At 39.2% G+C, this 26,900-nt stretch overlaps 1 protein-coding gene across 2 annotated transcripts in view; it reads left to right on the top strand.

Moving 5' to 3' along the window:
- CFAP95 (cilia and flagella associated protein 95) overlaps positions 1 to 26,900 on the top strand; it is a 133,166-nt gene that overhangs the window by 47,718 nt on the left and 58,548 nt on the right. The window contains exon 2 of one of the 2 annotated variants that reach the window (XM_059072757.2): positions 15,057 to 15,165. The exons of the other annotated variant lie outside the window; for it this stretch is intronic. Coding sequence (XP_058928740.1) covers positions 15,057 to 15,165 — 109 coding nt within the window. The remainder of the gene's footprint in view (positions 1 to 15,056; positions 15,166 to 26,900) is intronic. 2 annotated transcript variants of the gene reach the window in all.

A 26,900-nucleotide genomic window follows, 5' to 3' on the forward strand; every position in this document is an offset into this window, starting at 1 on the left:
TCCTGACTTTCAAGAAAAACATCTTACTCAGGACTAAAAAAATTTTATTGTTAGTCAGAAGTTAATCACCAGCACTTTATTTTTCTTCATATTCCTGGCAAAACAGTACTATATCTTCCCAAGGCAAATGTGGATGCCTCTGATTTATTAGAACAAAGGTTATTTTAAAGAGTTAAGCAAAGAAAAGTACAAAGATTAATATTTGAAAATATAATCTCACCTTAAGTAAGTAAAAAAAGAAGCAGCGTGTTATGAATTCTTTTGATAAAAATATATGTCTATATGTATTGAAAAGAGACTGAAAGGATATTTACCATGTAACACAAAATATTTATTACTGGATGTTGGATTTATGGACTATTTGTCATTTTCTTTTTTCCTCTTTGCCACTTTTACATTTTCCATAATGAATGTGTATTATTTTCATAGTAAGAATAAAGTAAAATTACTTGAAAAATTTGATACCACTTTCTACAGTTTTTCCCCTGAAGCAAACATTCTCTAAATGATCAGGATTTAAACAGAATACTTCATCTCTTTCAGAGTCTGAGTCATTCTTCATGGTTTATTATGAGTCTTTTTAAAATATCTTTTTAATTGCTAGTTTATGTTGGGTAAAAAGGATGATGCTATTCACATTCATTTGGTTTAACCACGCTTTCATTCTTGTCTGTGTTCTATAATGGTAGATCCTATGCCATGGTTATTTTTAGTCTAGTGCTACATTCTTATTCCTCAACATATACACATATCCACAAATGCTTTTGAATGTAGTAGTTTTGCAGGGGGGAAGCACCTTATTTTCTATTTTTCAGGATGATGCAGGACATTCTACATCCTTTTGTCATGACTATATTTTTCTTTCAATGCTATTCTCTTTAATGAAATCCCAACCAAATTCGTTTTCTGAAAACCAGTGGTTATAAAATTGTGCCTTGACCTTTTCGTGAGGTTTTGCTCAGTTTAACTGGTGGCCAAAATAAAACAGCTTTACTTGCAAGATAACCCTTGCTCTGCAAGGCAGAGTATTGTAGGACAGGCATTTCCTCATGTGAGTGCACTTGGATTAGGAAAGATCATTGCTGTATACAAGTACCTCTGCCTGAGCCAACTCCCTACGTGTCCTTGAGACCATCTCTCTCCTGGGCAACAGGAGTCACCAGAATCTTGTCATAATGCTACTGTAGTCTTCCTCACAGATAGTCACAAGTGCTTTTTCATCAGCTTTCTTTCTCTTACTGATGATCCTTTTCTAGGTAAGGATGTAGGGAGTGAAGGAGGAGGTAAGAAGAATGTGGGGCTTAGTGACATTTTGATAAGGAGAGTTTCAGTCTATGGACACAGGATACCCAGGCTCAGGGCTCAAGGTTTTCAATAGTGCTAGAATTAACACTGTTAGATAAACTTCTCTTCGTTGGGCTTGGAAGCCACCCCATCGGTACTATTTTCTGTGTGTACTGATCAGGCTTCTTTTGATTGCAATTGACAGATACTCGGCTTGCACTAGCCTAAGGAAGCAAGAAAATGAATTAGTTCATGATATTCATGGAATATCCATGATATTCATGGAATGGTTGATCACTAGATAAGAAGGAGGGCACGGGTGCAGCTTGACCTCAGGAGCATCAGGCATAAGGGATGCTAGTGCATCTGGGTCTTGCTTCATTTCTTCTCTCTCTTCCTCATTGTGTTTGCCTCATCTTATCATTGAAGACAATAGGAAACATGGCTGCTGTGGTTCTGGAATTTATAACTTACATCTTCATCCAACAAAAAAAGTTGTTTTTAAGGTATTTTCAGTTCTGAATTTTAAAATTCCATGTCAGATGTCCATTTCTGGGCCAAGTATTTGTTTGGAGTCATCTGACTGGGCAAGGTTTGGTGGAAAATGACAGCTTTCCAATAGCCATGGGGCAAAATGGACATATCCAGGAGAAAGAAGGAGAGCTAGGCTGATAATCCTATAGATATCTACTATATCCCATCCTATCCTATAGATATCTGCTATATCCTATAAAGAGCTACTACAGTGTAGAATGAATTCCAATTTCCAAATACCCAATTTTATAGCAAAAGTTTAAAATATAACCCTTTAATATATCTATGATTTCCTACATTAGCTATTATTTTAACTTTAAACTCCCTCACCCATGCAGTTTTAAAAAATTGACCTTAAATGTAACAGGCAGAAAACAGAAATATTGTGTAGAGATTTGGTGAACATATTTTTGTGATGCTTTGAAAAAGTTCTGAATAAATTTGAATATTGTATTACTGTTTTTGATAGACACATCTTTTATTATTGTTTCTAATGTTTAATTTTGAAATACAATTACATTTTAATTGTTATTAGTCACACAGTGTGTTTTCTTTATTTTGATCAGACTAAGTTTTGATGCATTAACAAAGGTAATTATTTAGCAGAAAAATTATATATTTCTTTGTTGAGATGTTAGATCCCCAATCGGATTGTTCCAGGTTCAATCAAATGGAAGAATTAATATAATGTCATTGATTTGTTGCAAAGAATTTAGCCTCCTTTTATAGAAAATGGTAGGAAGAATATTTTGAAATTAAAATGTATGAATGACTTGTCACAATTTTGGGGAAAACACTGAGATGCTCAGCCAGGAGCCAGAAGCATTAAATGAGCTTTTGAAAACAAACAAACAAAAACAAACAAAAAACCCCTCAAAAACCAAAAAATGTTCTTCTTTCTAAATAAAGAGTTCTCTTATGAATGGCATCTACTGGGTTTGGGATTTGACAGTGAACAAGACATCTTCCCTGTCCTTAGGAGGTCAAGATTACCGTGAGACGGGAGTTGAGGAGGCTTGCTGGGTAATTAGTATGCACTGTGATACGTGCTAGGATTGGGGTAAGCAGAGTGCTCTGGGGACATCCAAGGGAGCACACAGACTATTAGACCAGGAAAAGTTTTCTAGAGGAGGTTGTCCTAGCTCCTAGGATTCACATGGAGAACTAAAGATGGCACATTAGTTAGTTTTCAACTGAGGGTATTACTGTTCCTTCCGCCTGAGTGTTTGAAAATATGTGTGCACTTTTGATTGCACAATGACTGGTAACTGGTGATGTCAAGTGTGTGATTGCAAGAATTGTGACTCCTGGGCTTCCCTGGTGGCGCAGTGGTTGAGAATCCGCCTGCCGATGCAGGGGACACGGGTTCGTGCCCCGGTCTGGGAAGATCCCACATGCCGTGGAGCGGCTGGGCCCGTGAGCCATGGCCGCTGAGCCTGTGCGTCCGGAGCCTGCGCTCCGCAATGGGAGAGGCCACAACAGTGAGAGGCCCGCGTACCGCCAAAAAAAAAAAAAAAAAAAAAAAAAGAATTGTGACTCCTATTCCTGGGGTGGTCACAGCATCTTAATAGCATTTATCCATCTATCTATATGATGCCCAAGTTACATATCCATAAACCTACAGTCATATGGGTAGGGACAACAGATATATATTAGCTAGTTTGCATATGGCCATTCATAGCAAGGGTGTGATCAGCAAAGTCTCTGAAAGATCTTCACAGAAAAGGAAGTCCCTACTCGTATAAGAAACCTGAGCTTTCAGAGCTCATTGGCACCTGTTCTCATTGTAGGGGTGCATGTCAACAAAGCAACAACATTTTCATTGCAGGCAGTCTCCTAGAGGTTAAGATATTGTGGGCTTCTACCTAGACCTTAAAATAATAAGTATGTGTGTTGTATGAATTAGAAGAATTTCATCTAGATAAATTACATTTTACTTACGGGAATTTTTTTGTATTTTAAAACAATCCTGTAATAAATATAAATAGTTGGGAAAGACCACTTCAGGTTGGTTTACAAAGTGAGTATAGTGAATGTAATGTGATTTATTATAGGTGTTATTGATGCCACCAATGCCTGTGTACCTCTGACAAGTAAGCAGCTCAAGGCAGTTCAAATGTCCTGCTAGACATTCAGGCACAGATAAGAAATTTCCTCCCACAATAAAACCATCTGGGCCTAGTGCTGTTTCAGGCGGTAGCTCTTTTTCCCTTTGACATCTTATCTATTTCTTCTTTGGAAATTGTGTGTTTAGCTTTTTTGTCTTTACTGAGAACAATTGTAAATTGTTTTTTTTAGAAAGTTATGTGTGGGGCTTCCCTGATGGCGCAGTGGTTGAGAATTCGCCTGCCGATGCAGGGGACACGGGTTCGTGCCCCGGTCTGGGAAGATCCCACATGCCGCGGAGCAGCGGGCCTGTGAGCCATGGCCGCTGAGCCTGCACGTCCGGAGCCTGTGCTATGCAACGGGAGAGGCCACAACAGTGAGAGGTCCGCGTACCGCAAAAAAAAAAAAAAAAAAAAAGAAAAAGAAAAGAAAGTTATGTGTGCCATCTAGTTTTCCAAATATATTTGCATCGAGTTATGGAAAGTAGTCTTAAATGATTTAAAATGTTTTCTTCTTTTGATGGTTATATCCTATTTTTATTAAGGTATAGTTTACATTCTATACTATCACCCTTTTAAAGTGTATAATTCAAAGGCTTTTAGTATATTCATGGAGTTATACATCCATCAACACAATTGATTTTAGAACAGTTTTATTAACCTTAAAAGAAATCCTCCTCCCTTTTCCCTCGAGTCCTAGACAACCACTAATCTACTTCCTGTCTCTATAGATTGGCCTATTCTGGACATTTCATATGAATGGAGTCATATAATATATGTTCCTATGTATGGAATATTATTCTGTTTGTATCTCCCCCTGCCCTTTTCCTTGATTTTTTAGATAGGAGTTTGTCTATTTTGCTTACTTATTCATTTATTCTGTTTTCTAACTTATTTAATTTTGCTTTTATTTTGAATTATTCTATCATTCTGATTTCTTTTGGCTTACTTGTGCTTTTTAATGTTTTTGAATTAGGTGTTTCACTTATTTATTTTCATTGTTTCTTTTCTATTGATATAAGTACTTAAAACTTGAATTTTTCTCTGGGTTCTACTTTAGCTATATCCTATGGATTCTTATAAGTGGTATTTCTATTTATTGGTATTTTTGAGAAATTCAAAAATTTGTTTGTATTGATCTTTGATTAAAGAGTTATTTGATAAAGTGCTTACATATTTCCAGATTGAAGGATCTCTTTTTAAATGTTATGAATTTCTAGTTTTATTGTATTGCCATTTATATCTTTCAAACATATTGAAATATTTTTTCTTAATTTTTATGAAAGTTCCACGTGCACTTGAAGTTGTGTTCTTTAGGCAGGTCACCAAATATTGATTTTACTCTTTCCACATGCAGACCAATTATGTTTACCCATTTACCCAAGGAAAATGACCCAAATTCTATCTAGTCATAGGTAAGAAGTCCAAGATCTCCAAATGTTATGCTATTGTTTTTCTACCAAGTCTAGTGTGGCTCTACTTGGTTTAAAACTCTATAAAGCAGGGCTTCCTTGGTGGCGCAGTGGTTGAGAGTCCGCCTGCCGATGCAGCAGACACGGGTTCGTGCCCCGGCCCGTGCCATGGCCGCAGAGCCTGCGCGTCCGGAGCCTGTGCTCCGCAATGGAAGAGGCCCAGCAAAATCTATAAAGCAGAAAAATTTGCTGCTTGGTCTCCATATAACCAATATAAAGTGGCGGGACAGAGACAAGATAACTGTAATAAGCACTCCGATTCAGAAAGAGGAAGGATGGAAAGGGCAGTCATTTGTCTATGGTCCTTCTTAAATCCTGTCAGACAGACATTGTTAGGGAGTCCTACATTGGTGTCAGAAATGTTCTTTGCTTAGACCCTGATTCTGTTTTCTGGCAGCATACTTTTCCCATTGTTCTTTATGGCCCTTGGCTCTGCCCTGTGTATCATCTTTTCTTTTCCAATATTCTCTTTGACCACACCTGCAATGAATGTTGTAGAATATGCCCTTCTATGGGTTGTTTTGCTTTTTCGGTTCACCTTTTGTTCCCAGAAGTTTGGGGGCCGAGAGTTATTTTAAGTATTGAACAGTTAAAGGATTTTTAAATACACACCCCTGGCTTACTTGGAAGTACAATTCTTAAAAGCTTAGTAAGTTTCTTACATGTTTGAATCCAGTTAGTTCCAGCTGCTGGTAACCTCATTCTCAATTCTTTCTAGACAAAGTCCTCAGACTTGCTATATTTCTTTATTTTTTTATCCTTGTAATACCTTGACTGTCACTTTGATACTATTGTAGTTACAGAAATCAGAAACCCTGGGAATTTTTTTTTGGCTCTCTCCTTAAGCATATGCTTGCTCCAATGCATCTTAACTCACTGGGAGGGTCTAACAATAGGATGAACTTTGCTGCTAGGCTGAGCTTTAATGGAACTTTGTCTCGAAAAAGTCTTTTCCAGTTTTCTCTCTTACTGTTTGAGATCTAAAAGTTGTTGGCCCTTTTAACATTTCAAGGCTCAAAATTTCTGGAATCTCTCATTTCCTTCTATCTTCTTGTAAAGTAGACAATTTCCTGAATTTATCTCTCTCTTTTTAAAATACTTTGGCAAAACCAATTATCAATAGCTATTTGCATGTAGAACTAACAACTGTCTTCCAGTCTCTTTCCCAATCTCACTAGGTACCTGGTTTGACTCTTAACCTACTGAGGCTATCAAATGTTTGACCTCTCCAGCCTCTGATAGCAGCTTCCTATTGTCTTTGCCTGGTCTTTAGCCAGTGCCATGTATTTTAGATTTTTGCTATAATAGCACCTACCCCACTTCTGGTACTTATTTTTGTGTTAGAATAGGCTAGGCTTAATCTATCTTAACAAACAGCTCCAAAAATCTCAGTGGCCTAACACATAAAGATTTACTTCCTGCTCACACAGAGTCTGCTTTAGGTTTTTGGTTGGAGGGTAGGCACTCCTCCAAAAAGATACTCTGAGACTCAGGTTGACTGAGGCTCCACCATCTAGAAAGTCATCAGTTGCTCTGGCAGGGGAAAAAAGAGTTGAGAGTTACATAAGAGCTTTCACTGTCTTAGCCCAGAAATGACATATATCATTTCTGCTCATTTTTATTTTATTGGCCAGAGCTAGTCACATGGCCTCACTAAATGCAAGGGAGCTGGGAATTTAACCTCTTATATTCCCAGTAAAAAGGAGAAATTGTATTGGCAAGCATAATATCTATCACATACGGAAGACTTCCTTGTAAAACTCCCCTCCTAGGTTAGCTCCAGGGCTAGACTTTAGTCCCTCTAGCCCCTGAAGCCATTGCCCCTGTGCAATATTAGCAAATATCCCAAGGGCATCAGCAGATTTGGTGTTTTAAAGTTCCATTTACCCCTTTGGTTATAGGCTTTCATCCAAAAATTGGCCTGGAAATTCCCCACCGGATTTTCAGCTCTTAAATACTCTTAATGTGTCAAAATGTAAATATATATATATATATATTCTAGCATTTTCCATTGTTTTCAGTGAAAGAGTTTATCTGCATAACTATGGGAATGTAGTTTGGCTGGTGCTCTGAGAGCTCCTACTTCTGGGCAATCTCACTACTGAGATTTCTTCCTATAGCCTCTTTCTTGTCTCTGCTTCTTCCACTTGTCTTCAGCTGGATCTTGGCTGCTTAATGTAGCCCTTGCACATGATGTAATCTAGGGATTATATAATAACTTCGCTAAAAATTAGTTTTCTTTTAATTTTTCCATTTCCTTTGCTGCTTTTGAATGATTTCTAGGAAGAAATGGAAAAAGTGCTCATTTGTGTAGCTATGTTCATAATGGAAGACTGTTTTAACTATAGATACTATTTATGAATAAAAGCTTTTTCATTTGTTTCTAATGTGAATGAAATGAATTGCTTTGAAACCACAGAACCTTGTATTATCTACTCAGTATGCATTGCTCATGGATTCATGGAAATGTGCATTAAAATGGTCCTTAAGCTCACATAATATAATCACTTGATGTTATTCTAGAGTGATTAATTCAAATTATCTACGCTGATAATATTAAGACTATAGGGATAAGAGTTTATGCAGGTAATCAGGCATGTGTTTCTTGTTTTGCAGGGGCCAAATTGGTCTCCATGCCATTCATGCGAATATACTGTCAAGGTGTTCTTTGGATAACAGTAATTACTATTACATAATATACTTTAAAAACTCAGTCTCTTTTTAGTCCTACTGTTCCACCACCCACAGTGTCTATGGCCAGCCAGTATAAGCTGTTTCTGGAGCGGAGATCAAAGGAACCATAAGAAGTTTCCTAGGATCTTAAGATAATTGAGATCCAGTAGTCAAAACATAGGGTAACAGAATGTCCCAATCCTGATTTGACCAGGACAATCGTGGTTTCACCACTCCCAGTGTACTTAGTACCTAATTCCCCTCTCATAGTGTCCCAGGTGGGATAATCAATTATGGTGTCTCTCCATTTAATACATGTTCCTCCAGCTGTTTTCAAAGTCATGTGTTTGGCAGTTAATCATACTGACAACATTTATTTAACATTTCAACTGTTAAGATATTGACAGGCTCCCATGCTGTATTCCTTTTGTTTACTCCCAATATTCTCCATAGGGCTTCCTGTTTTTGAAGAGTTTCTTATGAAAAAAAATTCGTAATAATGATGGGTCTTATTTACATGCCATTCAATATATGTTGAGTGAAGAAAATAACTTCACTTACCTGTCTCCATCAAATATTTTTCTTTTGAGTGCAGTTTAGGTTTCACATTGTGTGGTTTCATAGTTATAGATGCACAAATTGCATATAGCATGAGACACATTGAAAAACAGTGTCCCTCTTCATAAGTCTGAAATGTCACCATTTCTCCCAAAGACGTAAGATTTTCTTTATGACTCTTGCAAATACATCCAAAAGTCTTCATTTGTCAGTTTGATAAATGTGCCGCCAAATAGCACTATCTTGGCATATAAATCATTTGCCTGTGAAATTTTAAAAGAGGATTGCCCAATATTTCTTTGTAGTCTTTGATTCTATTGGTTTTAATGCTTCTAATGTGTCAGGAAATATAGCTGACTCTCTGGGATAATTTTCTCTTAAAGTCCTAGATAGCAAACGATTATAAAACCTAATGGAAAAGGTATCTTTCTCTTCTCATTTGGCTTAGATTTACATCAGAAAATAACAATAGCTGACACAGTAGTTGTGAACTACATTAATAATTCTAAAATTTAAAATTAATATATTCTGCCATCTGGAGTCTTAACTAAACATAATTTTAACATCTTTGAAATTCACAGAGAAAATGTGTCTCTTGTCAAGTAACCAGAAACCAGAATTCGGCTCAATTTTCATTGTTCACATGTCAGATATTGCTCGGATCCACAACCCCTTTGCAGTCAGTGTCATACATATGTATGCTGAGAGTTTTCCCATTCAGCAAGCAGATTTATAATTCCTCTAGAGACAAGTTTTTGTTGCAAAGAACTAGCATCTCTATATGCATAATCACTCCTTTTTTATGTGTGCTTTTGTAGAGTGTGCTGGGATGCTCTTTATTTTTATGGACACATTTGAAAGCCTTTGCTTTCAGCATTTATATTAAGGTGACAGTAACAAAATGTAAGAAATTCAATCAATCAATCATTTAAGATTTAATGAGCATTTACAACGTGTTAGTCTTTGTTAGGCACTAAGATCACAAAGATGAGTAAAAAATAATCCCTGTGTCTAAACATTCTTAGTCTAATGAAAAGGAAGATTCATTAATGAACAATTATTTTAAAATGTGAAAGGTGGAGAAGTGATAAAGATAATGGTTTCTTTGCAAACCCCTACTTTGCTTCTTCCACTTAGTCATGGGACCACAGAAACTGTAGAGAGTAGCTTGGTCTCCTGTCCTGCAAGGAGAATCCTGTGGTCTAACCCCACCTGTCCTCTGGGAACTGGACCACGATGGCTTGGGGCAGCCTAAGGGGAGCTGCAGATCCCTACCTGAGTATGCTGTGGAGTTGTTTGTTTAGTCCTGCAACTCACTTAAGGATTTATATGTGTTCAGTCAGGGGGAACTTAGAGATTTGATTTGATGTGAAATCATGCAACCCTTATGGTAGGAAACTCAAGCTCCCAAAGAACCCCAGATACAGATCCAGAAAGTGCTTTTCACAAGGATTTACTTGGGACTATGTTAGGCTGGAGGAGGAAATTCAGGATCTAGAGTGTTCAGGTGACTGTAGGATGGGTGGTGGGGAGTTGTCTAGAATGGGACCTGCTCATGCTATCTTTGCCCTACTAGATTATATTGACCTTAATCCTCTCTGAATCAGTCCAAGTGGCATTTTTGACAGCAGGGTCATGGTTCCAAGCTCCTTTTTATACAGTTGACAGGTCTGATCCTGTCCTGTCAGGCTTTGCCCCGTTTGTAATTCTATTCATATTCATACTATTTCTCCCACAGTAGGGTAGAGAAAGCAAATTTCCTTTCTTGTAATTAAGGATGTCTTACGTAAAGATTTCTCATATAAAGAAATAGCCACAGCTTTTAGCTTTGGGCTTGATAGAGCAAAGTCCTCAGCAGAAGCAAGGCTGATTATCAAGGAAGATTCTGGCCCTGCTGGTAGGAGACCCTGGAGGCTGTCCTCCCAGCAAGAATGTCAACCTGTGTCTGCACACCTGACATCAAAAACACAGCTCTCCCTTCAGTTAATAGCACAGAATACCTATATTCAAGCTGCTTTAGCCTTGAACTGACTGCTGCTGTCAAATTCATGTCTGGGGAAAATTAATATCTGCAGATCTAGTCTGTAGACTAGACCAGTGCTGGTCAATAATGACCTTTTTTACTAATCCAAAGTGATGTACAAACTGTAAAGACAACGTAGCAATGTAGCAAGGTTTTCATATAGCTAAATTTATTCAGCTTAAAAGACTCTAACATTGTTTTTACTTATCTTTGGTGTTAGGTCTCCTTATTAAAGGTGATAGATGGTTATTTTATTTTTAATGTTCCTGTCAAGACAAAATGTTGGTAATTTTAGGTTGGTTTTACAAATTTGAGTGTAAAGTTTTGCTACTCCATGAAATGCTAAGGTTTGGGGACCACTGATCTAAGAATCTGGTACACAGTCATTCTCTAGAGCTTTCTCAACCTTGGTACTTTTGACATTTTGGATCAGATATTTCTTTGTTGTGGTGGGCTGTCCTGTGCACTGTAGGATGTTTAGCAGCATTGCTGGCCTCCACCCACTAGATGCCAGCAACAACCCACCCCACCCAGATGCAACAACTAAAAATGTCTCCAGACACTGGCAAACTCTCAGGGTAGAGTGTAATGGGATATAGGTGGGGAATGTGATCAAAAAGTTACTGTTTTAGAGACATTGTAAATTTTATATCATTATATTCATTATTTTCCCATAAAGAATTTTTATTGCAGTAAATGAGAAGTCATAGCAACCATAAATAAATGCAGGTAGCAAGGCAAACGAGGCTATATAAAGTGCATATATATATATATATATATATATATATATATATAAATAACACCTAGATTATTTTTATTTTTATGCATATATATATATATATATATATATATTTGTCTTACAAAGATGCTGTTAAACTTAATTGGTATTGACAAGGTATTTAAGAATACCCAACAAAGCATATTTTAGATAGACACAATATTATTACACATAATAATATTTGCATTTTTATGTCACTTTTCTCTTGAGACTCTCAATCAATTGATTTGTCCTCAGTGTATCATTCTCAGTTCATCTCGGGGAAACTGAGGCACAAGCCAATGTTCAACTGACATAATAAAGTCAGGGAATAATTAGGCCTCCCGTTTCCTTTATAATACACTAATCATTTTTACTGTTATTATATGTAGCAAATACATATTTAGTATGTAATAACTATAAATTTTATATTTAATTTTATATTTTACCATTTTTTATATATTTTATAATTTTTTTAAACATGTATATTTAGTTTTGCTAGGCTGGCAGCCTCTGGGAAGTAGGGGCAGGTCTTCAGCTGTGTGTCTCTCAGAGCCTGCAGGCTGTGGGCACATCATTTGTGGGCAGCTAGCAGGCATTAGGGAATGCCAACTGCATTAGCTCAGTCCTCCAAAGTTTCATTATAGATTCATGTTTTAATGCTGGGCTTTTGGCTGTTATCTGAGATTGTGGTGAGAAAAGGAACATAACTGCATTTTTTGTAATAATCTAGTTATAATACAACTTAAAATACATGATGGGATAATCAGGCTGCATTCTGACTTTTATGGACACTAATTATCTTTGCCTTCATGGGTCTCTTCCTCCAATAAAAAAAAATTTTAAATGATAGTTTATGACTGCTTTGGTATAAAGATGGATATAATTCAAACTGGATTATATTCTTCTTTTTTATGATTTAAAAATGATTAAAACAATCTCCTGTGCCCCTAAAAGTATCACAAGCCCTGGGCACTGTGCCTACAGTGCCTAAAAGAGAGGTGGGGGAGTAGCGTGGACATATATACACTACCAAATGTAAAATAGATAGCTAGTGGGAAGCAGCCATATAGCACAGGGAGATCAGCTCTCGGTGCTTTGTGACCACCTAGAAGAGTGGGATAGGGAGGGTGGGAGGGAGACTGAAGAGGGAGGAGATATGGGGATATATGTATATGTACAGCTGATTCACTTTGTTATACAGCAGAAACTAACACACCACTGTAAAGCAATTATACTCCAATAAATATATTTAAAAAAAAAAAAGAGGTGGGCCCTGGAGATAATACATTGAAATGTTAACTGGTGCTTTGCCCCTTCTTCCTATGCTCCTAGGGAGGTATTCTGTTCTTATTGCCTCAGGGAAGAATGACCCAGCAGGCAGCAAAAGAGCCAAATTCTTGGCTTTGGAGTTCAAAAGCTTAGGTTTTAGGATTATACCATAGATTTGGAAGAACAGATGAAGAGCTGGGCTGCCCTCTCCCACAGTAGATGAAGAGTTCATGGACTGAAGATGGAGGAGGCCAGAGAAGTTGAGAACATGTGGATTTGTCTGGGATCCCCAATTTGAATTAAGACTTTGGAAATCCTAGAGCAGATGGGACCTATCACTGCCTAACCCTACATTCCCAGGGTAGTGTTTTCAGGGCTGTTGAAATGTGGGGATCTTGTGTCCCCCAAGCCTAGTGTGGTGGGGACATGAAACAAGTGCCTTCTTGGTGGGCCAGGCAAACAGCTCAGGGACAGGATCTGCGTTTCCAGGAACCCTGGGTGGAGAGGGACACAAAAAGGTTTTTGGTGGGGTGGATAGTGGCACCCTTATGGCAAAGTGCCAGTCTGGGTAGATTGTGTGGCAGGAATAGGAGGGCATAGCAGAGATCTGCACGGATCCATAATGGAAGACCACAGGAGAATGAGGATGTTTCCACAGATGCCAGCAAGGGGATATGATGACAACAAAGATGGATTCTTGCCATTGTGGTATCACATGAACTCTTTAGAGTTGGAAGGGACACAGAATTGACCAAGATGAAGTTTTTTCCACCTGGAAATATGAGCACTTGGAAAAGAAATTAAGTACAATTATGGAAAAGTTAAGTTGCAATTCTTGTACACCAGAATTTTTTGAAGCTGGATTAGTATTCACTGTACATAAGTTTATATGGTTCTTTACAGTATTTGAAGGACCTTCCACCTTTAATTTTTTTCCTTTTAACTCTTATAAAAATCTTAAAAGGTATTGGTATAATTTCTGTCCTCGTTTTACACATGTGAAAATAAAAGCTCAGAAAAATTAAGTGACTTCCCCCAAGGTCACACAGCTAGGACCTGGCTGAGCAATGACTCAAAACCCATGGCCCCATATACTCTATCACTCCTGGTTCTTAATGTTCAAAATTTCCCCAAAAAATTTCAGCGAGAGCTTTGTCTCAGGCTCTCAAAAAATGGTATGGTACCAAAATGTTCTTAGTGTTTAGCAATTAATGCCCAGACGTGAGGAGGACAGAGGGCTCACATGCCGGGCTCCCTCTCTGCTGTGTTCTGTGCAGAGCTCTGCTTCCATGCTTGGAGGTGGGGAGGCAAGTGTATAATCTGAATGCAGTGTGGGGGCCCAGCTCCAGTGCAGTGGGATTAGGTGGGGGGTCAGGTCCTAAAGGGTTTTCTAACTTGGAGGCTGGGTGCCCCATCCAGGTTAGTGCATACTGTTCTGCTTCTATAGTCCTGTGACCATACTTACCACACTGTAGATTTTTCTTCTTTAATTGCCTGTCTCTCTCCAGACTACAAGCAACTGAAGGCAGAGATTACATCACACTTACTCCCCATTGTATCCCTTGGCAAAATGCCTGGCCTGTAATAGGTACTTAAAATATTTACTGAATGAATGAACAGATGGGTGCATGGATGGAAGAATTCTTGGGTACCTCAGTTCCATCACATAGTCCTAGCCCTGTATCCCTTGATAGCAAAACATCTTTTGATGGGTGTTTGGGTTCAGCTTCCTTTATCTCACCCAAGAAAGCTTTGTGAAAATAGCTACTTTGGTTGTGGGCCACTTCACCTCCTTTTTCCTTTCCTATCCCCAAAGCCCTCCTTTATATTATCCAACCACCCTTTCAGTCAAGACTTTCAGAATATTTTTTTCCTCTTTCATCTACATGTTTTAAGAACTGTTGTTCCTTTAGACCCTCTTTTGGAGCAGGAAGCACTGTTATAAATCCATATGAGTAAATATTTTGCTCTCATTTTGAAAAAAAAATTGTAATTAAAATTCATGGTAGAAAAATTTCTAAAGTGGTAAGTTGCCTTTCTAATATACTCCATGTCTTATTTTAGAATTTATTTCAGTAACTAATCAACATTATTAAATAAGATTCACTTCATTGGAGTCACTGAATAATTACTGTGTTGGATAAATATTGTTTTTTGTGATACTATTAGTTTTATCACATGTGCTAAATTGTTTTTAGGAAGTAGCTTCAGCATTACTTGAAAAGAGATGGGAAATACATGTCCCAAATCCAGTAAATTAATTTTTAGAACAAGGTCACAAGTATAGTAAATTTTCATTGCATAATTTTTACAACATTCAAATGCAATACCTGATAAATAAGCTTTATCCCTTAACCGATTCTAATTTTTTTCTTAAGGCACCGTGACAGAGAAACTTATCCCAAAGATTATGATATAGAGGGTCCTGAAGAAGTAAAAAATCTGTGTAATTCAACATATTGGCGAATTGGAACCAACGAACCCCCAGTAAGTAGTAGCTACTAATTTCTTTAAGTCGGGAATCTTCCTCCTAGTAAAACATGAAAAAGTAGAGGGAGGAGCATTTTGTCAGTGCTCCTCTTAGCTGTGTTAGTAACTTAGGCAGGTGACCTAGCCACTGTGTGCTTCAGTGACCTTACCTGTAAAATGGGTTCACTTCATAAGGTTAATGGAAAATTAAATAAAATAAAGCAATAAAGTGCTTAACTCAATGCCTGGCACATAGAAAGTACTCAAGAAATTATTATTATTGTTATGATGCTGTTGCTGCAGCTGCAACATCTTGCTAGATGTCTCTTCTAACCTTCACCATCACCCTGTGAAGTAGGTATTATTATCTCTATTTTACAACTGGGGAGAATCTCCTAGAGGTTAAATGATTTACTCAAAGTCACCCAGCCAGGGAGTGGAAGAGTGAGAATCTGAACCCATTTCTTTGGGTTTCAGATCTTTTGTACTTATCTTAGGGGATGGAATTGTGAGTAATTTAAACATGCTGTTATTATTCTCATAACATTTGTACAACTAAGTTACAAAAGGGGTATCCATTGCATAGGTACTTCCTATTTGAATTGCTGTGGGTGGGTTACTCCTTGGCTATTTAGGTGTCTGCTCAATCAGTGTGCAGGAACTCAACTCCCTAAAGACTCCCAAATTGTGTCCTACAATGTCAAGAGTTTTGGGACTAGTTGAAGACTCAATTCAACCTCATAGGATGGCCTTGGGGCCTGAAGAGCTGGTAATTTGACAAGGATGGATGTGAATGTGTTGAGAAGACTGTGTTTGTATATCATATTCTGCCCCCAAAAGGCTGGGCTACTTTGAAAAAGGGTAAGCCTAGGAAGATCCATAATTCTACTTTGGGAATGGTTCTATAAAATTCTCTGTTCTCCAGGGTGATGGGAATGAATTAGCTTAGCAGAGTCCATGCTGTTTCCTCCCTTCCTGTTATAGTTTACCATAGACAGAGAACAATAAGGATAGCCTGAAGAATGGGAATTTATTATAAAGATATGGCTGCCTGGATATGAAACGAGGACACTTATAGGAACCAAGATGGCTCTAAAGCAAGACATTCTCTCTCTCTCTCTCTCTCTCTCTCTCTCTCTCTCTCTCTCTCTCCTCTCTATCTGACACACACACAATCTCTCTTGGCATCTCTGTTTCTCTCTGCTCTGTTCTCCTCTTGTCCCACAGCTTAAATCTCAGGGGCATTCTGATGGTTTCCTCAGTTTCCACCGTGCCCTCTTGCCTTTGCGCCAGGCTGCCTAATTGGTCATTAGCCAGCACATGGATGGAGCTCTAGAGGCCAATGCCCAACTCAGAAAATAACCACCCTGCCCTGCTCTCCCAAACCCAGCTTACCCTTGTTTTCTTGAGCATGGTGAGGACAAGAACAAGTTGGGCAAGGCAGGCATTGCCTGGCATGCACTTAGCATCTTTGACACTTAAAAACATTTATTTTTGATAAGTGAAAATCTTCTTGGTCTCTGGATTGTGGGAGGAAGTGAGATGAAGTGAAATATGAGGTGTAGGAACCTCAAATATTCATTCCTTATATTCCATGCATTGTAGCAGTTAAGCCTTAGTTTAATAGAGGATGTATAAATAATATTTACCATCTTTATGACTTTCGTTCATAGTCATTGAAACCTTGTCCTTCCTCTACCAGGTTTACAGTGTGTATTAGATAGGAATGTTACTGAACCAAACTTGGGTCTGCTTCCCAACATGCAGCAAAGCCAAAATTCAGTTTGAAAATAGAGACAGGATTTTGAAAAAGATGTGCTGTAAGTCTCATCTGCAATCCCCCTTGGGTTCCTGGTGAAGTTATAGATATGAGGCTCTGGTGATCTGTCTGAAGCAGCAGAGCAGAAAGAGAGGAACTAGCTACATATACATCAGTGGTGGGACAAGGATAAGTGAGTACTCAGGCCCAGATGTGGCTTTGGGAGATCAGATATGCGCCATGTAAAAGAGAAAGATGACAGGGAGCCATTTTAGAGCCTGCTCAAGAGCACCTCATGTAGGGCTGGAAGAGGGATCGAATGTATTCCATTGGGCTAAGGCAGGACGTTTAAGTGCAAAAGCTGGCATCCTGCATCACAGAACATGCCATTGAATGTTCCCAGAAAGGCTCTCAGCTTCTGTTAGAACACCCTAAGAAAGTCAGCTTTGAACATCCTTCAGTGCCAGACAGGGTCAGACACAGACACGCCCATAGGAAACCAAAGCAAGATTACATGTCCACTTTCCTGCATTTGCTTCTCTCCTTCCTCATGTCCCATCACCCTCATCTTAAACCCTCAAGGAGCCAGAAGGAGTTGGTGTATAAGGAAGAAATCCAAGGGAGACAATTGGGAAGAAGCCAACTGAAGCAGACCAAACTAAAACATGCCCAAGGTGCGGGCCTCTCACTGTTGTGGCCTCTCCCGTTGCGGAGCACAGGCTCCGGACGCGCAGGTTCAGCAGCCATGGCTCACGGGCCCCGCCGCTCCGCGGCATGTGGGATCTTCCCAGACCGGGGCATGAACCCGTGTCCCCTGCATCGGCAGGCGGACTCTCAACCACTACGCCACCAGGGAAGCCCAAGAATCTTTCGTTTTAAATGAAGTTTTGGCTAGTACATGGGACTGGACATTTTATTTACCTCAAAAAGGCTCTTCTTGAGACAGAAGTAGCAAGAAAGTTTTTATCAATATATTATCTGAGAGTGACCAGAAAAGTCCTGGAGCCTGTCCTATATTTCATCAAAGAGCATAAAAAGAATAAGCCCCTCCAAGTAACTATGAATGGGCAGCGATGGAAGAAGAATAGATTTGTTTTCTAATTGTACCTACTTACAAGTCCCACTTGTTCAATGAGCCAGTTGCCCATTTGTGTGTAAGTCTGTTCACATCTCTCTATCCCTTTCCTTTACTTTAGTTTTCTTCACGACACTTCAATGACTGGACATACTTAAGACTTTTTAGTTGTTAATTGTCTGTCTCCCCGTACTAGAATACAAGCCTCATGAGAGAAGGGACTTTGGTCTGTTTTGTTCTCTGCTATATCTCCAGTTCCCAGAATGGTGTCTGACACATAGTTGGTGCTCAATAAATATTTGTGGAGGAAGAAAGGAAAGAAGACTGTACTTAACAAACATGTATTAAGGTCCTCTTATTTTGTTAAGTGCTGGGATAAGAAATGTATGCCAAGTTACCATGCTGAGTGCTGGGGTAAGAAACATAATTCAAAGCAAGGTCACTGTACATCAGGAATTCACAGGCTTATGGGTTTAATCGGTGCCTACAACTACAGTGGCAGTGTGCATGATGGATGATATGATACGGAGAAGATCAGGATGCTGTGAGGGTCACTTGAATTGAAATGGATTGATGGGAGGGTCAAAGATGACTTCCTAGGGAATTCCCTGGCAGTCCAGTGGTTAGGACTCTGCTTTCTCTGCCGAGGACCTGGGTTCACGCCCTGGTTGGGGAACTAAGATCCCACAAGCTGAGCGGTGGTACAGCCAAAAAAAAAAAAAAAGATGGCTTCCTAGTGGAGGTGACCACCGTGAAGCTCCTGAGGTGAATGCTTAAAGGAACCATCTGTTGGTGGAATCTGGAAACATACTACCTAAGTTTCAGTAGTGGCATAATCTAATTCCTACCCCAGTGGCCCCTCAGGCTTCAGGAGGCTGAGTGGGGCCATGGATTCACAGCAGAGCAGTAATTTAATTCAAGCCACTGGAGTTTCTCTGATTGTCTTATTAGTCCAAGTGATTATGGGAAATTGTGTTTTAAATTCCAATATTTTGTTTTAGTATTTTATTTGGACTTTATTGAGGTACTACTTAGCTATAACAGAGTGAGTCCCATGCAAAATAAATGATCAAGAGTACTTCTATCATTGTTTCTTCACTTCTAAAGTTCCTCACCCAAGGACCCTCATGGCACTACCAAAGGCCCTGTCACAATGACTTACGTAAGACCACTTCTGAGGAAGTGCTGCATGTTGAATCCCATAAACTCAAAAGGACAAAATACAGAGCAAATTTGATGCTGTGTCATAGAAAGTGAGAAATTTTAGATATAAAGGAACAAAGAGGAACTTGAGAAATTTCATTAAACAGATTCTTCTTATACAGCTAATGGATCAATGCCAAGGCATTTTTGGAACTAACAGGATAACACTGTGAGCAAATTAGGCTAGTATTAGTTTTAACTGCATTACAGTCACTTTGGACTTAAAAATGACAAATAAATGAAAAAAGTGTGCTAAAAGTGTACAAATGTGTGCTAACATTCATTTTATTAATAGATGAATACCTAAGTAGGTCTCAAATATGAGCTGTTATAGTGGATGAAAATACACCATTTAAAAATTAGTGACCCTAGCAGGACGGGAGTATAGACACAGACGTAGAAAATTGGATGTGAGGACAGGGGGAGGGGGAAGGGTAAGCTGGGACGAAGTGAGAGAGTGGCATTGACATATATACACTACCAAAAGTAAAATAGATAGCTAGTGGGAAGCAGCCGCATAGCACAGGGAGATCAGCTCCGTGCTTTGGGACCACCTAGAGGGGTGGGAGGGAGGGAGACTCAAGAGGGAAGAGATGTGGGAACATATGTATATGTATAACTGATTCACTTTGTTATAAAGCAGAAACTAACACACCATTGTAAAGCAATTATACTCCAATAAAGATGTTAAAAAATTTTTTTAAATTAAAAGAAATGAAAAATAGCTAGTGGGAAGCAGCCACATAGCACAGGGAGATCAGCTCGGTGCTTTGTGACCACCTAGAGGAGTGGAATAGGGAAGGTGGGAGGGAGACACAAGAGGGAGAGGATATGGAGACATATGTATATGTATAGCTGATTCACTTTGTTATAAGGCAGAAACTAACACACCACTGTAAAGCAATTATACTCCAATAAAGATGTTAAAAAACGTAATAAGAAGAATTAAAAAAAATAAAAATTAGTGACCCTAAAAGGGATATAATTATAATGGATCTGAGAAATTCAATTATCATTTACTTAATTGGTTCAGGTATGTATTTCTTTGATTAACATAGTAGAATAGTATTTTGAGCACTACAATCTTACAGATGTTTCTAGCATTCAGATCTAAGTACCTGAAAGAGGCATATGGATCAAATTGTTGTAAATTGAGTAATTTTATTTTATTTTATTTATTTATTTATTTATTTTGCGGTATGCGGGCCTCTCACTGTTGTGGCCTCTCCTGTTGTGGAGCACAGGCTCCGGACACGCAGGCTCAGCGGCCATGGCTCACGGGCCCAGCCGCTCCGCGGCATGTGGGATCCTCCCGGACCGGGACACGAACTCGTGTCCCCTGCATCGGCAGGGGGACTCTCAATCACTGCGCCACCAGGGAAGCCCCGAGTAATTTTAAATGTCAGTGGAGGAGAACCACTTACAGCAGGGAAAAGGAAGATATTTAGGGAGAGTGAGCTGTTGAGTCAGGGTTCCCTCTTGCTTCCTATCTCCATAATCTCTGAGTTTGGAGTTGATGCCACACGTTCCAGCATCCTCTCCTGGATCTACTTTGGATTGTCTATTCCAATATCAGCACAATTGCCTCTGCCTTTCCTGTTTCGGGAATTCTGTATAAATTTTGGCCAACTTGAGTGTACTTTCCTTGTCTTATGCTGTACCTATGGGCTTATTAATTCTATCAAGCATCTTCGTTGTCGTTTCTAGGGATTTGGAACATGAATGAAATGAGACATCTGCCATTTTGATCCCATTACCCTCCTTTGCAACCCTTTTTCTATATCAGTAATCATGCCCTAATTTAACTTTTAGAGAAACTAGATTTTAATATTTCATGTATATCAATTTGCTTAAGCAAGTATAACTGGTAGGTTGAACAAATGGCACTCAGAAGGTGCAATCACACACACACACACACACACACACACACACACACACACACACACACACACATTCTTTGCCTCTGTTGTCTATTCACCGTACTTTGTGGAATTAGTTTTTTCTCTACCCCTGGATAAGATCTTGTGCAATTTCCATAATTTTTATGGTCACTCTCAGATAATTAAAAGTCTTTTGGTCACATTTCAATAATTAAAATATCTCATCAAAATGATTAATTTTATTTAAGGTTAAAGATTTTCTTCTCCTCCAGCTAGAGTCTGCTCCAGGCCAGGGAAGTCTGCAGAGGAATGTGTGTGTAGAAGGAAGGTTAGCTGATTTTTTATTTCTTCGCTTAGTCTGCTCCATCATTTCCTCAGACAACTAGATAAATAAAAGGCCCTCTAGTGATTATTCTACTAATATTAATTACTTAACTGAGACTGCTTCTGTGACAAGCAGTGGTTTTGTTATCTGAAAGTGACCGGAAGAAAATATGGCACTTGTCCATAATTTATCTCTTCTAGGTGCAGGGAAAGAACCATCCCATAAAGGCTAACTTGAACTGGCAGTGAAGAAAAACAATGAAATTATTTTTTGCACCCCGTAAGTCTCAGTTGTTCAAAATAATGATGGGAAGGGGGCCTCTCTGCTTCTCTGGGATCCTTTAAATAATCTGTATGTGGTACTACTGTGTTCACTTTGACATGAAAGTAGAGCCACGAAAACAGAAAACAGGGCAAAACTACTGCTGAGAAATAAGAATAGCCTTTTGGATGATTTTTAAAGGTAAAGACTTTTAACAAAGTATCTGTATTACTTTTTTTAAAAAAAATTATTTATTTATCTATCTTTGGCCGCATTGTGTCTTCATCACTGAGCGCAAGCTCCTCGTTGTGGTGACCTCTCTTGCTGCAGAGCACGGGCTCCAGGCATGCTGGCTTCAGCAGTTGTGGCTCACGGGCTCCAGAGCGCAGGCTCAGCAGCTGTGACGCAAGGGCTCAGTATCTCCATGGCATGTGGGATCTTCCTGGACCAGGGCCCAAACCCGTGTCCCCTGCATTGGCAGGCGGACTCCCAACCACTGCACCACCAGGGAAGTCCTGTAGTACTTTTTGATGATGACTTTTTTGGCAGTGGTAGGGGGAGTGCTGTTTAACAGGATAAAATGAGACTCTTCCTCAATTATGACTGAAGACCTAAGATAAAAGATGCCAACTTCTCCATTTCATAATGAGAACATGCAGAGCATTTGGGTGGTAACTGTTTTTGAAACTTTTGATCTCTCATCCACGTTGAAGGTTTTAAAAAAAAGGAAAAAACAAAGAAAATGTGAAATTGAAGAGACCTGGATGATGCTGAGTCCCATCCCTCCTGTCCCCACTGGGTGGGGGTGGAAGCATGTCCTGCTCATCAAGCTATAGTGTGGGGCCTGAACATTATCAGACAGGCACTTTGATAAATGTTCCCCTGAAGTCAGGGAACTACGTGGATTGGGATCTGACTCGTTCCTGAAGCAGCCTGTGGCATCAGAGGGGAGACTTGACTTGAGAATTACCTGCACTTACGTTAGTATGGGTCAGAGGAGCATGCTTTCAGGGAACCCTATAGGGGAGCCAAAAAAGAAATGTCAGTTGGGCATCATTTAAAATGAATCTTGCCAAGAGAGATTCTGCCGGGGGTAAGTCAGCCTCAGCACAAAGAGGTTACACTCAAATGTGGAACTTGAGGGGAAGCCCTAAGTGACTTGCTCTTTTCCTGTACCTGTTACCCAGGTTATATGTCTACTGGGTTTTCTTTTTTAAAAATTTTATTTATTTATTTTTGGCTGCATTGGTTCTTCGTTGCTGTGCGTGGGCTTTCTCTAGTTGCGTTGAGCGGGGGCTACTCTTCCCTGTGGTGCGCGGGCTTCTCATTGTAGTGGCTTCTCTTGTTGTGGAGCACGAGCTCTAGGGGCACGGGCTTCGGTAGTTGTGGTGCACAGGCTCAATAATTGTGGCTCACAGGCTCTAGAGTGCAGGCTCAGTAATAGTGGCTCACGGGCTTAGTTGCTCCACGGCATGTGGAATCTTCCCAGACCAGGGCTCAAACCCATGTACCCTGCATTGGCAGGTGGATTCCTAACCACTGTGTCACCAGGGAAGTCCCTGGGTTTTCTTAAGTGTAGCACATATAGGAAGAGTTCATCATGGAAGATTAGAAATTGGGACTTAAAAAAATCAATACTTAGGAAAACGGGGAATAAGAATGATATGAAGTGCACGTCCTGTACACACATTAGATATTTTTTATATTACCATTTGACTCAAGCTATATTTTATTATAAAAATTAAATGGAAATTTTACTGATTAACCTGTGAGTTGGTGCTGTGTTAATTTAGCTATCTCACATATCAAATTGCCAATCTCCAGTTTGTGATATATATATAAAGCCCCAAAGACTTTTAAACATATGGAAGTGCTTTTATAAATTATCCACCCTATGTCAGGTTATGAACATTTCTAGACCAAAGTGATTTTTTACATTAAGATGGTGTAGGATTAGGTTTGCCTATGTGCAACAGAAACCAAAAATCAACAGTGGCTGTTCACAAAAAGTTTTATTCTTTTATATAAAAAGTCTAGAGGATAGCAGGCCAGAACTGGTATGAAAGTTCCATAAGTTGTCAGAGACCTACTGCTTCTAGATTCTTGTTCTGCCATCCTTTGTGTAGGGCCCAATATGGCTGCTGGAAACCTGTCATTATGTCCACATTCCATGCAGCAAGAAGAGATACAGAAGCAAGACCTTTCCTGGAGGTTGTATATATTTATTCCATTTATGCCCTGTTGTCCAGAACCAGTCACTGGTCATATCTATGTATAAGGGAGACTAGAAAATGTAGTCTGAAACCTCATGGCCCAGCTAAAATTTGGGGGTTCTATTATTGATGAAGATGGGAGGTCTAATATTGGGGGATAACATTCACCTCTGATACAGGAAACACAGAGGTTAAGAGTGGGCTCTGGTCTTGTTTATGGTTTCCTTTGCTGTGCAAAAGCTTTTAAGGTTCATTAGGTCCCATTTGTTAATTTTTGTTTTTATTTCCATTTCTCTAGGAGGTGGGTCAAAAAGGATCTTGCTGCGATTTATGTCAGACTGTTCTGCCTATGTTTTCCTCTAAGAGTTTGATAGTGTCTGGCCTTACATTTAGGTCTTTAATCCATTTGGAGTTTATTTTTGTGTATGGTGTTAAGGAGTGTTCTAATTTCATACTTTTATATGTAGCTGTCCAGTTTTCCCAGCACCACTTATTGAAGAGGCTGTCTTTTCTCCACTGTATATTCTTGCCTCCTTTATCAAAGATAAGGTGACCATATGTGTGTGGGTTTATCTCTGGGCTTTCTATCCTGTTCCATTGATCTATATTTCTGTTTTTGTGCCAGTACCATACTGTCTTGATTACTGTAGCTTTGTAGTAGAGTCTGAAGTCAGGGAGCCTGATTCCTTCAGCTCCATTTTTCATTCTCAAGATTGCTTTGGCTATTTGGGGTCTTTTGTGTTTCCATACAAATTGGAATGTAAGGGAAAAAAAAAAAAGGTCATGAGGAACCTAGGGGTAAGATGGGAATAAAGACACAGACCTACTAGAGAATGGACTTGAGGATATGGGGAGCGGGAAGGGTAAGATGGGACGAAGTGAGAGAGTGGCATGGACATATATACACTACCAAACATAAAATAGCTAGCTAGTGGGAAGCAGCCGCATAGCTCAGGGAGATCATTTTGGTGTTTTGTGACTGCCTGGAGGGGTGGGATGTGGAGGGTGGGAGGGAGGGAGACACAAGAGGGAAGAGATATGGGAACATATGTATATATATATATATAACTGATTCACTTTGTTATAAAGCAGAAACTAACACACCATTGTAAAGCAATTATACTCAAAGATGTTAAAAAAGTGTGGGCTCTGGAGTCAGATGGCTTCTTACTGATTCTTGGCTCCACCACTTACTAGGATGTAACTTTGGTCAAGTGTTTACAGTTTTCCATGTCTTTATTTCCTTTGGTGTAAAGTGGGAATAGAGTTTTCATGAGCATTTAATGTGAAGACATTTAGAATGGTGTCTGGCCATGTGCTCTTGTTATTACCATTATCCCCATGATTTATTGCACCTCAAATAAGCTACAGCCAGGATAGCCTCTGGGTTTTATTTAATGCTCTAGCTCTAGAACTTAGTAGGATGCCTGGCACTTCACAGATATGGATGGATGAATGAATGAATGAGTCAGACTGCATGTTTTGAATTGTGAAACTTCTACTTTTCTCTCTGGTTTAGCTGGGCATTACTTTATCCCTTTCAGCCTCGGTTTTCCCTTCCTTAAAATGAAGATAAACTATGCCAAAGGTCCTTCCTTTCTCCCTCCAGATCCACTCTCAACCCTTCTCAACCCTGCTCTGTGCCAAGCAGGCTGACCTTTATGGATTGCATCAGTGAGCTCTTTTGCCCTCTGACCTCCTGTGAATTGCCAGGAATTGGCCTTTGGAAGGCACTGACAGGTGATCAGCAGTGGGAGGAGAGTTGGCTTGGGCATTCCTATGCTTTCCTCCCTGGAGGGCCATGGTTTGGCAGTGGCTATATGCTATGGATTGAACGTTTGTATCCCTCCCAAATTCAAATGTTGAAATTCTAACTCCTAGTGTGATACTTAAGAGATGGGACATTTGGGAGGTGATTAATTCATGAGGGTGGAGTCCTCATGAATGAGATTTTAATGCCCTTATAAAAGAGACACCAGAGAGCTCCTTCCCCACTTCTTCCATTGTGAGGACACTGTGAAATGATGGCTGTCTATCAGCTAGGAAGTAGGCCCTCACCAGTCACTGCTAGTGCCTTGATCTTGGCTTTCCCAGCCTTCAGAACTGTGAGAAATAAATTTCTGTTGTTCATAAGCCACTCAGTCTGTGATATTTGTAACATAGCCTGAACAGACTAAAACACTGTGTCTGTTCTGAATGCCACAACTACCAAGTGACCCTCTCTTTACAGCTGTAGATCATTCTGGGTTCCATAACAGCCCTACCCTATGCCTCCCCAATATTGCTGTCTTCAGGGTGCTTCATTGTTGTTTGTTTATTTTCTGAATTCTGGCCACACTTTTATAAATAGATTCTTTATTAAACTCTCTTCATTCCCCATTTGATTTTTCTTTTCCTTCCACCATGATGATTGATATACAACACTCAGGGTTGCTTTAAGTATTTAGGGGAATAACATATATAAAGTGCTTAATATGGTGTCTGATACAGAATAAGAAGTCAATAAACTTAAGAACCACTAGTACTATTATCTATTTCCTTTTAAAACTCATTATTTCAATTTGGCAATATCTTTGTTTCATATAATTTTCAATGATGTTGACTGATTTATTGAAATATTTTACTGTCAAAAATGATGAGATTCACAGAAAGAGAGACAAAATGAAAAGGCAGAGGACTATGTACCAGATGAAGGAACAAGATAAAACCCCAGAAAATCAACTAAATGAAGTGGAGATAGGCAACCTTCCAGCAAAAGAATTCAGAATAATGATAGTGAAGATGATCCAGTACCTAAGAAAAAGAATGGAGACAAAGATCGAGAAGATGCAAGAAATGTTTAACAAAGACCTAGAAGAATTAAAGAACAAACAAACAGAGATGAACAATACAATAAATGAAATGAAAAATACACTAGAAACAATCAATAGCAGAATAACTGAGGCAGAAGAATAGATAAGTGACCTGGAAGACAGAATGGTGGAAATCACTGCTAAGGAACAGAATAAAGAAAAAAGAATGAAAAGAAATGAAGACA

The sequence above is a fragment of the Kogia breviceps genome, chromosome 8, assembly GCF_026419965.1.
Source record: "Kogia breviceps isolate mKogBre1 chromosome 8, mKogBre1 haplotype 1, whole genome shotgun sequence".
Taxonomy (NCBI): Eukaryota; Metazoa; Chordata; class Mammalia; order Artiodactyla; family Physeteridae; genus Kogia; species Kogia breviceps.